General features: G+C 44.9%; 1 protein-coding gene across 1 annotated transcript in view; it reads right to left on the bottom strand.

Annotated features, from left to right (window-relative positions):
• Nucleotides 1-15563, bottom strand: part of pappa2 (pappalysin 2) — a 44617-nt gene that overhangs the window by 23395 nt on the left and 5659 nt on the right. The window contains exons 2-11 of the mRNA XM_077615847.1: nt 13231-13463; nt 12316-12537; nt 11021-11619; nt 9788-9936; nt 7553-7692; nt 7114-7267; nt 6804-6996; nt 6314-6441; nt 1482-1664; nt 133-436 (exon numbers count right to left, since the gene is read on the bottom strand). Coding sequence (XP_077471973.1) covers nt 133-436; nt 1482-1664; nt 6314-6441; nt 6804-6996; nt 7114-7267; nt 7553-7692; nt 9788-9936; nt 11021-11619; nt 12316-12537; nt 13231-13463 — 2305 coding nt within the window. The remainder of the gene's footprint in view (nt 1-132; nt 437-1481; nt 1665-6313; nt 6442-6803; nt 6997-7113; nt 7268-7552; nt 7693-9787; nt 9937-11020; nt 11620-12315; nt 12538-13230; nt 13464-15563) is intronic.

Genomic DNA, 15563 nt, shown 5'->3' with positions numbered 1-15563 from the left:
AGGGCAGCAAGATTGTAATTGACTTTCATTGCTGACTGATACCTTTAAATTCATTCTACTGTTTTCAACTTAACATGTTGGTTGCCCTTGAAATATTACATCATACTTCAATAACCATTTAATTATAGTGACCTGTCCGTGAACGTCTGCTGAGTCTGAGGTGATGGCAATTTATTGGTGAAGGGTGGCCGCCGGTGAACATGATATAACAAAGGTCGACAGCCAGAGCAGAGATGACTACCGGGGCCAGTCGACAACATTGCAGCATCAATCTCCATCTTCTCATCAAAGGTGCAGAGCTTTATGGCACTGATGGCAATATTGTTGGTATCGAGCCGCAGGGTGAAGGGCATGTCACAGAAGACGTAGTGTGGTCCAAGGTTCATTGTTTTACCTGTGTCTGTTATCAGCTCTATGTCAGCAAGGGCAGGATTATCTGAGGAGAGGTAAAAGTATTTTCAGGAAAAATACATTGAAAATGATGAACCTGTATGATTTAACCTTTTTCGGATAACCTATCCAAATTTGGATTCACAGAAGGCAAAATCATGAGAATGCTATCAATGTCCAAATGTTTCAATGTCTGTACCCTGGATGTTCACCTGACCACTCAGGTGAACATCCAGGGTACAGACATTGAAATTGTGGAGAATTTTAAGTACCTGGGTGTTCACCTCAACAACAAACTAGACTGGTCCACAAACACAGATGCCCTGTACAAAAGGGGCCAGAGCCGCCTCTACCTTCTGAGGAGTCTACGGTCCTTTGGAGTGTGCAGGACACTGCTGAGGACTTTCTACGACACTGTGGTGGCATCTACAGTGTTTTATGCAGTGCTTTGTTGGGGATGCGGGAGCACGGAGAGGGACAGGAACAGGCTGAATAAGCTGGTCAGGAGGGCCAGCTCTGTTCTGGGCTGTCCTCTGGACTCTGTGGAGGAAGTGGGAGAGCGGAGGATGCTGACCAGGATGATGTCCATCATGGACAGCACCTCCCACCCCCTGCATGAGTCTGTGGAGTCCCTCCGAAGCTCCTTTAGCAATAGACTGCGGCACCCTCATTTCAGGAAGGAGCGCTTCCGCAGATCCTTCCTCCCATCAGCTGTCAGGCTCTTTAACAAAAAAATGGCTGTGTTAAGACCTACCGTATGCATGCATGTACATTTATGTGTATGTATGTATGTATATATGTGCTAAGCAACACGCTTATTTAATTATATATTTATTCATGTATTTATTTCTTGACCTACTTATTACCTATCTATTTATGTCTAAAATGCCTTTCCTATTCCTGCATCCTCACCCTCTTGCCACTGGAACAACGAAATTTCCCGAATACGGGATGAATAAAGTTATCCAATCCAATCCAATCCAATCCAATATTTCAAAAATTGTAGTTTTTTATTTTAGGTTTTTGTACCCAAAGACTCTAATTATCTGAATGTGTCACTATAATATACAAACTAATAACGTGAGACCTACTTGTTGAAATGTATGTTATCCAAAGGGTAAGACTGTGTGGTACAATGGGGATGAGAAATTTCAGCGTGAGAGTACATCCCTCAGTTTCAGGACAAGGGGATGTCACGTTAGTATCAAAAAGGCTGAGTTCAGGACTCCATGCTTGGAGACTCGGCTCACATGGCTGCTCGACATCTGGTGGCCCTGTAGTAGAAAAACACAGAGGACAGAGAAGAACTATTCATCTTTTGCATGTAATATACACTGGTTTTAGATTATACTGTATCACAAACAAATTAGTGTTATTTATTCAACTCAACTTCAAATGACAGAATGTCATACCTGTCAACCTTGGCCAATTGCTCCTCTTATTAATGATTGCAGATCCCCTTATTAAGTAATAATAAACCGTGCAAATGCAACACGGAACATATTTACTCACATAGGGCGCACATAAAAGTATAACATTTTCCCCAAAGTGGACGTAGTGCCCAATCAGTCGGTGCGCCTTTTGTATGCACTAAATTCAAGATTCTGTAGATGTCGCTGCATGGCGCTGACAGCTTGACTGTCTGGGTACATTGCTTGCTGACGCGCTATATTTATATAGTGAAAAGGTAGACATGTGAAAGTGAATGCACATGCGCATATCATGCTTAAAGCATGACAATATCAGCAGTCGACGATTACGTTTTTGTCTGCTACCAGTGACCGAGACGATCCAGATTAAAGCCGAAATTGTCAGGAGTGCCCTTTTGGCCCTCCTGGGTTGCCGTCGACACGTACCGGCTGTAGCCAATCCAATGATTACTTTCGGTTCCGGTATTTAAGGAAGCGACGCGTCATCACATGTCGCCGGATCATCACTCTACCATGGACTGTAGTAGCAGTTGCTAGCGGTAGCTAGCGGTCGTTATGCTGCTGCCTTTCTGTTCGCCTCTGTCCGTATGCGCGCCGCATGCGGCCACGCTTGTTTGCACGTTTTGGTTGATGCATTAAAGGACTCGTTATCACGCTAATGCCTCGTCCTCTCCTGCCTCCTGCATTTGGGTCGACCTACTTCCACGATCGCGTCACACGACGCGGCGCGATCATAACAGAATGATCCGGCCATAATGGACCCAGCGGGAGGCTACCCACGTTCGAGCCGACGCGCTCGTCGACGCCAGCCTCCCTCGGCCCCTTTGGAACGCCAAGTTTTTGTCCGCTGGGACACGGACTTTTCTGAAGGTGAGGACGACGGGGGGCTAATAGACTTAGAGGCTGGATATTGGGGCTCCGATCTGTCTGAAGAGGAGGACGGCCAGCGGCTAGGTGAGCTGGATGCTGGAGATTCGGTCTGGGACGGCTATTTTCTTAGCCGATACGGAATCCGATACGCTCCAACTAAAGACGCTGAACGTTATGCCCCACTGGAGAAGGATCGCTTTTTCCCCTCCGACTACTCAGACCCGGATTACTCCGCCCAGCATCTGCCAGGTCCGCGGGCCATCTACACAGGACCACCGCGTGGCGGCCGGCGGGGGGGCTCCGGTAGGAGTTTCGAACACCGCCCGTCTTGTTTTTTTGGGGAGGCGCAGCAGCGAAGTATTTCACCTGGTTGGCTGGCCAGCTACGATGGGCCACCACGTGGTGATCGGCATGCTGTGACGCCCTCCCGGAGGCGGCGGCGAGCGCCACGTCGCAGGGAGAAGCAAAGGCAGGGCCTGGACGCTCGAGCCCCGGATCAGGCTTCTCGGCCGACCTCGCCGCTCCCAGCTCCTCTGCCGACCACGCCGCCCCCAGCTCCGCGGCCGACCACGCCGCCCCCAGCTCCGCGGCCGACCACGCCGCCCCCAGCTCCGCGGCCGACCACGCCGCTCCCAGCTCCGCGGCCGACCACGCCGCTCCCAGCTCCGCGGCCGACCACGCCGCTCCCAGCTCCGCAGATTCCCGTGCCCAAGCCACGCACAATACTCCCATTGCCACCGGGGCCGCCTGTCGCACCCGTGCCGAAGCCACGAACCAGGCTTCCGGTACCGGCGGGTCTGCCGAGCTCCGTTCTGCCGAGCTCCGTTCTGCCGAGCTCCGTTCTGCCGAGCTCCGTTCTGCCGAGCTCCGTTCTGCCGAGCTCCGTTCTGCCGAGCTCCGTTCTGCCGAGCTCCGTTTTGCCGAGCTCCGTTTGGCCAAGTCCCAGACTGGTAGATTACATCCTTGCCGGTTTCGGCCGGCCCGGTTTCCGCCTCACCCCGGCTGATTTCCTCGAGCCCAGCCCTCTCCCGCCCAGCTCTCTCCCGCCCAGCTCTCTCCCGCCCAGCTCTCTCCCGCCCAGCTCTCTCCCGCCCAGCTCTCTCCCGCCCAGCTCTCTCCCGCCCAGCTCTCTCCCGCCCAGCTCTCTCCCGCCCAGCTCTCTCCCGCCCCGCTCTCTCCCGCCCCGCTCTCTCCCGCCCCGCTCTCTCCCGCCCCGCTCTCTCCCGCCCAGCTCTTGCCCGCCCGGAAGTGGCGGCGACGCGCCGGGGCCCCTGGACGAGGGGTTCGGCGAAGGCAAGAGCGACTCTCCGGCGCCCCTGGACGAGGGGGCCGGCGAGGGAGAGAGGGACTCTCCGGCGCCCCTGGACGAGGGGGCCGGCGAGGGAGAGAGGGACTCTCCGGCGCCCCTGGACGAGGGGGCCGGCGAGGGAGAGAGGGACTCTCCGGCGCCCCTGGACGAGGGGGCCGGCGAGGGAGAGAGGGACTCTCCGGCGCCCCTGGACGAGGGGGCCGGCGAGGGAGAGAGGGACTCTCCGGCGCCCCTGGACGAGGGGGCCGGCGAGGGAGAGAGGGACTCTCCGGCGCCCCTGGACGAGGGGGCCGGCGAGGGAGAGAGGGACTCTCCGGCGCCCCTGGACGAGGGGGCCGGCGAGGGAGAGAGGGACTCTCCGGCGCCCCTGGACGAGGGGGCCGGCGAGGGAGAGAGGGACTCTCCGGCGCCCCTGGACGAGGGGGCCGGCGAGGGAGAGAGGGACTCTCCGGCGCCCCTGGACGAGGGGGCCGGCGAGGGAGAGAGGGACTCTCCGGCGCCCCTGGACGAGGGGGCCGGCGAGGGAGAGAGGGACTCTCCGGCGCCCCTGCCCGAGGGGCCCGGCGACGGCGAGAGGGACTCTCCGGCGCCCCTGCCCGAGGGGCCCGGCGACGGCGAGAGGGACTCTCCGGCGCCCCTGCCCGAGGGGCCCGGCGACGGCGAGAGGGACTCTCCGGCGCCCCTGCCCGAGGGGCCCGGCGACGGCGAGAGGGACTCTCCGGCGCCCCTGCCCGAGGGGCCCGGCGACGGCGAGAGTGACCCTCCTGCCCTCCCGACCGAGGGGGCAGGCGACCCCCCGAACAGCCAGGGTAAGGTACCCGACGACCATGCTAAAGTTCTGTTGTCTGTTAAAGGGAGGGGGCTTGGCCGGCACCCAAAGCACCAGCAGGGAGGCCCGCGGGACCAGCTACTCCCACTCCTCTCCAAGCGCCGAGGTCTGCTGGAGAGGCCTCTCCTACGTCTCGTCACCGGCCGACACGGACGCCCGCCGGACCGACCCTGCCCACGCCTCGTCATCGGCCGGCGCGGACGCCCGCCGGACCAACCATGCCCACGCCTCGTCATCGGCCGGCGCGGACGCCCGCCGGACCGACCACGCCCACGCCTCGTCATCGGCCGGCGCGGACGCCCGCCGGACCGACCATGCCCACGCCTCGTCATCGGCCGGCGCGGACGCCCGCCGGACCGACCACGTCTTCGCCTCGTCTCTGGCCGGTGCGGACGCCCGCCGAACCGGTCACTCTCCCATTGCTTCACGGGCTGGCGCGGACGCCCGCCGGACCGGCCAACCTCTCGTTGCTTCACGGGCTGGCGCGGACGCCCCCCGGACCTAGTGTACGGTCCCCGCCCGCCCTCCCTGGCTGCTTTTCCGTTTTTTTTTCATGGACATTTGGCTTTGGTGCGTCTGGAATCCGTCCCTTAGGGGGGAGGTACTGTCAGGAGTGCCCTTTTGGCCCTCCTGGGTTGCCGTCGACACGTACCGGCTGTAGCCAATCCAATGATTACTTTCGGTTCCGGTATTTAAGGAAGCGACGCGTCATCACATGTCGCCGGATCATCACTCTACCATGGACTGTAGTAGCAGTTGCTAGCGGTAGCTAGCGGTCGTTATGCTGCTGCCTTTCTGTTCGCCTCTGTCCGTATGCGCGCCGCATGCGGCCACGCTTGTTTGCACGTTTTGGTTGATGCATTAAAGGACTCGTTATCACGCTAATGCCTCGTCCTCTCCTGCCTCCTGCATTTGGGTCGACCTACTTCCACGATCGCGTCACACGACGCGGCGCGATCATAACAGAAATTAGTAAAACAAGATCGGTTTTACAAAAAAAAACATACTTTAAAAAAAATCCCGTACAAAAGTTGTTATATGGCAAACAATTTGAAATAAAAAAAAAACATATAACATACGTGAAAAGCGTATAAATTGACAGGTATGGAATCGTTACAGATTTTTGAATAATCCACTTCTGATTATTCATTTCCAATTTGGACTCATTCCTATGTTGATAAAATTCAGATGTCTGTCCAACACCTGCTGTATGAATGCATATCTACATGAATGCAACTCATATATAATCAAAAAGTGAAATACGCCACCTCTTTTTGATAAAACAAACACCAATACCTTTTCAGCCTTGATACCGTATGTGAAGCTATGAGTTTTTGGGTTCCAGTTGCATAAAATCATCCTCAAAGTGTTAACAAAAGCATAAGCGTGATGGCAGGAATCAACCCCGGAATTGTCCCGTGGAGTGGATATAGCTCAAGACTTTCATATCACAGGGTATTAAATTACATCAATTGTTGGACTGACCAATAGCCTCATCGGGTGCCCAGTAGCCTGAAGTGTCGCAAACGCGTGATGAGGCTGCCTCATTGGCATACTGGTGGAAAATACCATCTTTCTCACAATCTCCACAGTTGACACCAGACATGTGGGAGCTGTAATAAAAGAAAAAAATATAGAATAAAAAAAGTGGAATGTAGCCAACATTTTAAAGAAATAATATGGCACAAAGGTAAAATCGTTGGCATCCATGATGTCATGCCAGGCTTTATTTGCAAAAAAAAAGACCGTTAAGAGTGAAGCAATAAAAATAAGCAGGGAAGGAAGAGGGACTGGAATCCTGATATTGGAATAGTTAGCTCGCTGTAGTAAGTAGTCCAAGGCACTCACTGGCTACCTGGTTATTGCATTGTCAATTCTCAGCAGTTATTTTTTTCAGTCAGCTTCATTTCTCATATTAAATGGAAGATTAATGTGGACGATATGAATAAAACAAATAGAACACAGTTAATGGTACCTTTTATATATTGTCCCGATTAATGGCGTCAGCCAATAAATAGAGACAAAATCTGGACTCTGCTTAGTCACCATTGCTGGCAGAGGGATGATACCAGGTCGATGTTTCATCAGCCAGTTCTCATAGACCAAGTCAATATAGCAGTGCATCCTCGCTACTTGGTTGGGAGTAAAATGGTTGGTGCAGTTATCATCTGTTAGTGGGTGAAAAATTGATACGTTATCTCATATTTGGCAATCATTCAGAGGGATGTATAAAGCGAAATCACACTTTTTTTGTTCATCACTCTTTTTTTGATAACTTTACTTACCTGTATAACTCATGTAATTATTATACGGTGTCTCCTGGTACATGGTGACACCACATGTATCATTAACAGCTCCAGGATCATGGCAGGCTTTGGATTTGGGTGTTGGCGCAGTGTCAGCACACAGATCTCCTGTTTCCATAGATGGGGTGGTTTCCTATAGTTTATACACACGACAAAACATAAATAAATTAAAAGTTTGATCCATTTGGGGAAGTGCACAGATAGCAGATGACCAGACATCTTTTTTTACATTTCATTTCTCAGTTTAAAGAATTTTGTTCAGTTTCAAATAATAGAAAAACCAATTTTCCACATGTTTTAAATTGCTGAAGGCCACCTAATTTAAAACGGTTTTATACAAAAAGAATACAGAAAAAAGTGATGTATTGTAAATGATGTCTGCTATGATGCTGTGCTATCAAAGCTGATTCAATTTTACCTGACATGGGTCATCACAAGAGTCTCGCTCACTGACTCCCTTGAAGACATGGTACAGTCCAAATATGTGTCCCATTTCATGTACCATAGTGTTGTGGTGTCCAATTGTGCCAAAGTAGGATGGGTTCAGCACCATTCCACCTAAAAAAAAGAGCTAAATATTGTTATATGCTTATGGCATTACTGTATTCTTCGCTTCAATTTAAGTGAATACACTCATGGTTAACAAATAAGAGACCATTTAATAATATGTAAATAAATATTTAGATGCACAATTCATTTACCTGTCAGATTAAGTGCTCTATCTACCTCAATGGAGCAAAATTTTCAATTGCCTTAAATGGGTAAATTAACCACATATATGTTAATTGTATTTGAAGTTCCAGAATACTACTTTAACCACTCACAATTCCATCGTTTCACTGTGATGACCAGAAAACGAATCATACTGTTATCATGAGCTAATTATACTGCATATATAATATAATATATGTAATTTAAAAAAAAAATGTATATATTATTTTTTAACTATATGTATTTACTACTTTAAACTATCCTCCATAGAATTAAAAATATTTTTATAGAAGAAAAAATTATAATACTACAACATCAACACTCCAATATGAATTCATATCTTTACTAGCCTGCACATTCCAGGAAGTCCTTCATATTTTTCTTGCTAATGAGTGAAATGGATGTACTGGCTTCCGCACTTTATATTGACTTTACTCTCTAGGGGTTTTATTGCAACTCTAAAAAGTGCTTTACAGCTCTTTTTCATCTGATGGTGCTTTCTGATATATTTATTTTTATAAGAACATCTCAAATGAATTACACTGGCTATCGCCAATGTTTGTGACATAGCTATTCAATTGCTTGTTTTGTTTTGCTATGTTTTGTTTCAGTTTTGGTTTCAATTTTAGTTTGGTCTGGTTTGGTTTATACATTGAAACAATTCACTGGATTTGATTAGAAAAGGAAAATAGAATAAAACAAACCGCAAAGGGTGACTAACATTTATCTTTGTGTGCTTCAAGTATTTTTTGAGCTTGTTTTCCAAAACATAGTTTAAAAAACACTCACAAAAATGACCAAACATGATCTGATTACATTTTAAAATATTTAATCTCAACCCAGCCTTATGTACTAATTACCATACATTATTCGATTAAGTCAAATTTTAAATGATTTGGTGAAGGAGATGTTAGCTTCTTCCTCCAGTTCTTCCTTTAGTCAAAAATGAAATGTAGAGGAATATGAGTGTAAAGAGTCACTGTTCCCTCACGCTACTCAAAATGGCAGCAATTCAACAATCACAGATTGCTGTAATTAACCCATTTTCCATTATTACCTGTCAAGTGAAGTCAGAGAAATGCTACTATTCTGTAAAATAATGAATGGTCTTCATGTCCATTTCCCAAAAGTTTGCTATGTATGTATTAGCTTTCCAACCATAAAAGCAATGATTAAGTGTTTGTTTGTCATAATTTCTACAAGGTTTTTGTTGTTCTTCCATAGTGGTGGTACAAAAAGACTGGAAACGTAATAAATTAAGAACAGCTGTATTATGGGAAGTGGTGGCAGGTTTACCATGCGCACACTGACATTTCTGTGTTTTGTTCTTAGGGTGGTTTGCCTTTTCCAGTGGAAAGTGGTCTAATGATTAGGAGAGGAAAGTGGCAAAATTCCAGGAAATCTCTCCCATCAGGATCTTGCCATCTAATTTCCACAATATCAAAGTATAGTATAATATAATATAAACTGCATTTCCAATTCACATGAGAAGTTGTGTGCCAATTGTAAATTAATTCAGAATGCAATTATTTGCAAATCCTTTTCAACATACTACATACACACACCCTAGCAGTAGTTAGGTGTAGTGTTCACACAGACATTTTTTATATATACATGTATATATGTATAAATATGTGTGAACGCTACACCTAGTTGCTTCTTATCATATTTTGTATATACTACTGTGGCTCTTTAAAAACAAATACATTATATATAATTTGGAAGATTGCATTTTATGCCTCTTCTGACGTAAGGTGTGGGTATTTGACTCCCACAGTTTAAAAGTTTTAGCTCTTTGTGTCTAACTTGTTCGTCACCCCTGCTCTATGACATTGGTACAAACCAAGAGTTAAACTATACACATTTTTGGGCCATTAATTTTAAAAAAGTCAATGACAACAGGCTGACAAAACGTATTTTCCATGGTGGAAGTTTCAGTTACCTTGATGTGTAAGGGCTTCCTTTGCCCATGGCCAGGTTGCAGCTCCTGCCAGCTCTTCTCGTGCGGAGTTGCTGGCAAAGAACACATTTAGGGTGTCAACCCCACTCAGATGAAGCTCCTCTTTAAGTTCTTTAACACTCATATATGCCCTGGAAGTCAAAAACATCAAAGAAAAAGTTAAATCAATTAAAATAAGCCAAACTTGGTACATACATTCACAATGTATTAACTGACTATTTAAAGTTAAATCAAAGACGCTCTGATGACAAGTATTCTCTTTCTCTTGCAGCAAGGTCATGGAGGATCTAAAAACCTTTTTTGTAAGCAACTGTTTTGCTGTGGAACAAGAGTTTGGAATACTTTATGGTGAGTGTTTCTGTTTCTATGTTTCTCATAACTATAATTGGGCAGAGGAGAGTTTAAGGGACATGTTAAAAGAACAGACATTGGAATAAGCATACCTTCTGCAGCACAGGCATAATTTAATAGACATAATGCTAATTTTCAGTACAATCAATTTTCCAAGGTAGACATATTATTTGTGAACTGTAGGGACAAATTGTGAAGAGGGAATTAACTGATCACCAAATAGGACAGAACAAAAGTAAAAAGCAAGGACAGGGCGAAATTAGTGAGCAGGCAGTTTTACTGATGCATGGCTGGGAATTCTATTCATTATTTTATGTAATAAACCTGTAAGAATTGTATGTATTCCTTTATATATTTTTATTTTCATGTGTCAGTGTGCAACATTAATTTGTGCATCGTGCTGCAATATTTTGCTAATATGAAAGCATGTTTTAAACCTCACTCAAGCGGACATGAATCATCTCCCAGATGGGAATATCTGCATAGAAGCAAACATTTTAATGTATCTTTTCAAACTGCCTCTAAATGTGTTTTTTCATGACTTGCAAAAATGTAATTGACATTTTTGAACATATGCAAAACATTTTCTGTTGTTGTTGAAGGGCGAGTGAGAAGGAGGAGGTAAATGGCAACTGACAAAACATAGGAACACATGCACTTAAAACAACTTAACAATTACAAATTATGAATTCAACAAAATTAATTTTCTTTGGGCCCAAATTTAAAAAGTATTGAGTTGCTGGAAGCATACTCGAAAAACTGTGTTAAAACTCTGTGACAATGAATGCACGAGCTGAGTGCTGTATTTTTAAAATTATAATTTTACTTGACAAACATTAACCTACTTGAATAATTTTAACTCACCTGTCAGGGGATTCTGGATCAAAACAGGTCTTGAGAATATCTGTTGCTTCAGGGTCACAACAGTCCCCATCGTCATAGTCATAATGAATACTGTTACATTCCATGTCACAAACTCCATCCTGTCTTTTCCAGTTGTAGCAGGGACTGAGTCTAAGGCAGTCTCCTCCATCATGGCCTGTCTTTGGGTGGTCACACTCTGGATCACAATGGCGGTTACCAATTTTCCCAATTCGACAGTTACTAAGAATGAAACGCTGCCGGAGGCTGGTGTTTCTGACTGTGTACACAGTCACCTCTAGGCTGATATTGTAAGGGTGAAAGGCTTCAATGAGTGCCTGATGTTGTAGGTTAATCTGCGATGTTGATACAGTGGGGTTACTGCCATCATCATTTGAGAGGTTGACGATTCTGTACCGGACGTGTTTGGGTGCACGGAGCGGCCAGTAATTGTTGTAACCAAAAATTATATCTGTGTTGTCACAAGATGTAAGGCCACAGGGTGGTGGGAAGTAGGAGGAGACAAGCTCTGATTCAGGAACAGGAGTGGGGATGACAGCTGGATGATATCCAGTTTTGTAAGGAGTCCACATCTGTTCCACCTTAAAACAGGGAGCAGCCAACATTTTAAATTGGTTTAGCATATAACTTCAGTAAAGGAAAGAGTTAAAGTCCCACTATCACCTCAGGGGGTACTTTACTGAATATGATAGATTGCCCTTCAGTGAGGCACAAAACCGTAGTTCTTTTCTTTGTAAAATAAACCAAAACAGTGCAATTTTTTACCATTGGCCAGGATGGCAGAGTTTGTTGCCGGAAGCAATCTAAAAGAAGATAGGCTTTTTCATCGTTGACCCACTCTCATTTGCATATTCCAACTCGTCGGACGATAAAGATAAAGATAGTAAGTCTCGATTTATTTACTTATTTATTTATCATGCCCTCTGCCGGATCCATACCTTTCAAATATGCAGAGGCAAACCGTTACATTAAAAAATTACTCTTTGGCATTTATTCAAATTAGTTTGTGTAAAACCCATGATAGTGGGACTTTAACTATGAAGATATTGGGAACGTCGACACGTACACAGATATTTTTGCAAGCTCACAAAAACAAGTGGTGTTTTTAGACAATTAATATAAAGTAACACAGTTATTGGAATGCATAATTAATGCTGTTTTATAAGGCTTCTGATTGGATAAAGTGCTTTTGAGAACCAGGGGATTTTTTAAAACTATTCCATGTACGTGTTGACAAAAGATGAGTGCATTAAAGAGACAACATCCAGGTTAGCTACATTTGTAAAGTCAGCCCACATAGCCAGCAGAGGCTTCGTCTTTTGGAAAGTTGGCATCTGCAGGTCCTCATGAGAGAGGGCATAGTCCCACAATACCACACCTCCTATTTGGCCCCTAAAGCCATGTCCCTGTTCTGACTGGTTACTTCCCAGGATAAAAGTTCTGCAGGTCTTCATGAATGGGCTATAAAGGTTTCCCAACTGGAGAGTACTTTCTCCAACCTAAAAGAGAAAAACATCATACGAAAGAACACAAAACACCCACAGAATTATTTTTTTACGCATGTTGACAAGTACAGGCCTCTCTAATCTTTTCAAGTTGGATGACTTGCACAATTGGTGGTTGACGAAATATTTATTTGCCCCACTGTAGGTTCAATAGGTTACGTTCTTCATGGGTTATGTGTGGGTGAATTAGGTATTTGTCAAACAGGTCAACCATATCTTGGTTCCTCATGGTCCCTTATCATGACCGGACGTTTCGTCGAAAGATGTTTGGTCCCCGGTCGTTTGGTAGAAGGGACGTTTGGTAGAACGGACGTTTGGTAGAACAGACGTTTGGTAGAACGGACGTTTGGTCGCCGTGTTCGCTCACTGTCAAATTATGACAGAGAGTTTACTGTTGATATTTTGATATTAGATATTTAGATATTAAACTCACTCTCTCTCTCATGATTAGAATTTTGAGAGCTGGTTTCAACAGTAACAACCCGGCGACCAAACGTCCGTACTACCAAACGTCCGCTGTACCAAACGTCCGTTCTACCAAACGTCCGGTCAACCAAACGTCCGGTCGACCAAACGTCCGGGGACCAAACGTCCGAGTACCGTCACTTATGCACTAAATCAGTTTTAAAGTTAAATCTTAAAAGTTTGTAAAGGTTTTATGATTGATTTTTGTTTTGCAATACATACCTTAGCCCCATCAACATATAGGGTCATGTTGTGGCTATTGTATGTTGCAATAAGGTGAGTCCAGGTATTGGCTCTGTATTGCCGGTGGTTAATGACAGTGGTAGATTTCAAAGCTCGGTCTGTACGAAGCTTAAAGTAGAATTGTGCATCCTTGGTGCCTGCAGAGTCCATAGTCCGAATGCCGACTGACCAGCCCTTCTCACTCAGCGAATGAGAACAGTTGTCATACACACCTATAACACAGGTGCAAAAAATGACATTTTAACTGCAGAAAACAAACTGTGGAAAGCAATTTTCCCAAATATAACTCTCGCAAATATGGTGGTTGAAAAGTGAATCATCATGAAAAAGTACGAATCACTACCTTTACCTCGGTCCCAGTGTGCAGAAGTTCCCCATCTTGTGGAAGACTTCCTGTGTGTGGTTCCAGTTTTTGTCCAACTTTACAACGTCTTTTTGAGTCTGTATCCGTTTTAGCTACCGCAACCAAGATGGCGCCGTTCAAGTGGCAGCCGGCGGCAGTAGCTCCGTCCACTTTTGCTCGTTTTGTGTTTTTGCTGCTTTTCTGTCTTAATGATTTGATTTGGTGATTCTCAATGATCCCATTTACTTTGATTTGCTTTGTACTTTGTGCTTTTGCTTTGTTGTTATGTCTAATCACCCTCTTGCTACTGCCACAATGAAATTTCCCGAATACGGGATGAATAAAGTTATCCGATCCAATCCAATCACATGCCTAGTGATTGACCTTCATAGACATTGCCAGCTCAATGGAATAGAACAAAGCTTATGGTGATTGTTCCTGCGTGTTCATTTCTTAAGTTACGTTTGGAGAATCTTAACATCAGTCTAACAGTGTTATAATCACAAACAACCTTTTGACGTTCACCATATGCAACTGGATATTTCCACAGATTTAAAAATAATAATAAAGTTTTATCATAAATCATTCATGTAAACATATTATTGTATTGGTAGTAAGTACTTAACAGCGTCTGGATCTCGCTTCGTACCCGGAAATGTATACATTGTTGTAAAAGCTCATAATATGACATATCATGGCATCTACTACATTTTGATCAAACTTTGAACTGCAGCACAACTGTTTAATTCCTGATGCTCAGCCGAACATGAAAACTTTTAGGTCGTGGTTGGTCATGTTAAGAATTGCAATGGAATTACTATTTTATAAGAATTGCCAGTACTCTAGCCATGTAAAGTATCCGGAGAGCCAGGATAGAGTAGACAGAGCCACAGGGATTCTAGAAGTAAATAGAAGGCAAAAATGTCAGACCGATATAGCGAGGCCTGGATGTTTCCATCTGCTCTTGCAACAGACCGGCACACGCAGAACAACATCTGCTACACAGATGTCAAACTATGGGATAACAAAAGGTCAGGGAACCCCTTCCCTCTACAAAACTTTGTCTGTGGGTGTGTTCAAACGTGGTAACTGTGCAAAAACAATACATAAACTCGAGGAGATGAGCTACTTAAATGTTTGATCAATTCAATTAAGTCTGGACAGAGTGGTTAGATGGCCATATATTGCAATTTTGCTTATACAAAAATACAAATTAATATTTTTTTAAAAGACTGAAGCATTAAATTCATCTACATATGTTGCAGTGGTGCCTCCAGACATTTGTCATTGGGGTACATTTTGGGGTGGCACACTATAAATTTTGACCGGTGCATATCTGTCAAAAAGGTTCCCGACCCCTGCTATAGGAATCCACTGAGACTCATTGCTAATCTAACAATGCATTAGTTTCACAATTTGCCACGCTAATGTGAAGAAGAAACAAACAAACAGCCATAAAAGCCTGTTACTTTCTCCCAAATAACTCCTAAGTAATGTGCATTCAGGTCACCTGATGTAGTTGTGTGTTGCTCACATTTCAAACAGCACATCTTCTATACTAATCAAGAACTTCTTCAATGGTTCCAGCCCTTTCTACTCCCTCAATACATTTTGATTGTCTTCACTGTAAAGGATATATATCCTACATCTAATCACAAACAACTAACTGCCCACTGCAGCATTGCAATCATAAATATACATTGTACAAGGTGATTGTGAAATAACTCGCCTTTTAGTAAATGTAAATTTTTTATCTGAACTATAATTTTTATGGGAAATGAACATGAAAAGAAAGTGTATTGCATGAAGTTTAAATAAAATTTGATATCGGTGACACAATCATTAACTTCTCCTTTTAGATATTTTTGTAGGGCTTTCAAATGTTAAAAAGAATCATCGATCTGAAAAGAAACAAAAGTATATTTTAAACTTTGGAATTACTTTTTAATGACTGTAAAGAGAAAAACGG

This window comes from Stigmatopora argus, chromosome 12 (genome assembly GCF_051989625.1).
Source record: "Stigmatopora argus isolate UIUO_Sarg chromosome 12, RoL_Sarg_1.0, whole genome shotgun sequence".
Lineage (NCBI taxonomy): Eukaryota > Metazoa > Chordata > Actinopteri > Syngnathiformes > Syngnathidae > Stigmatopora > Stigmatopora argus.
The sequence above is the reverse complement of the archived record's forward strand: the minus strand, read 5'-3'. Positions and strand labels throughout refer to the sequence as shown.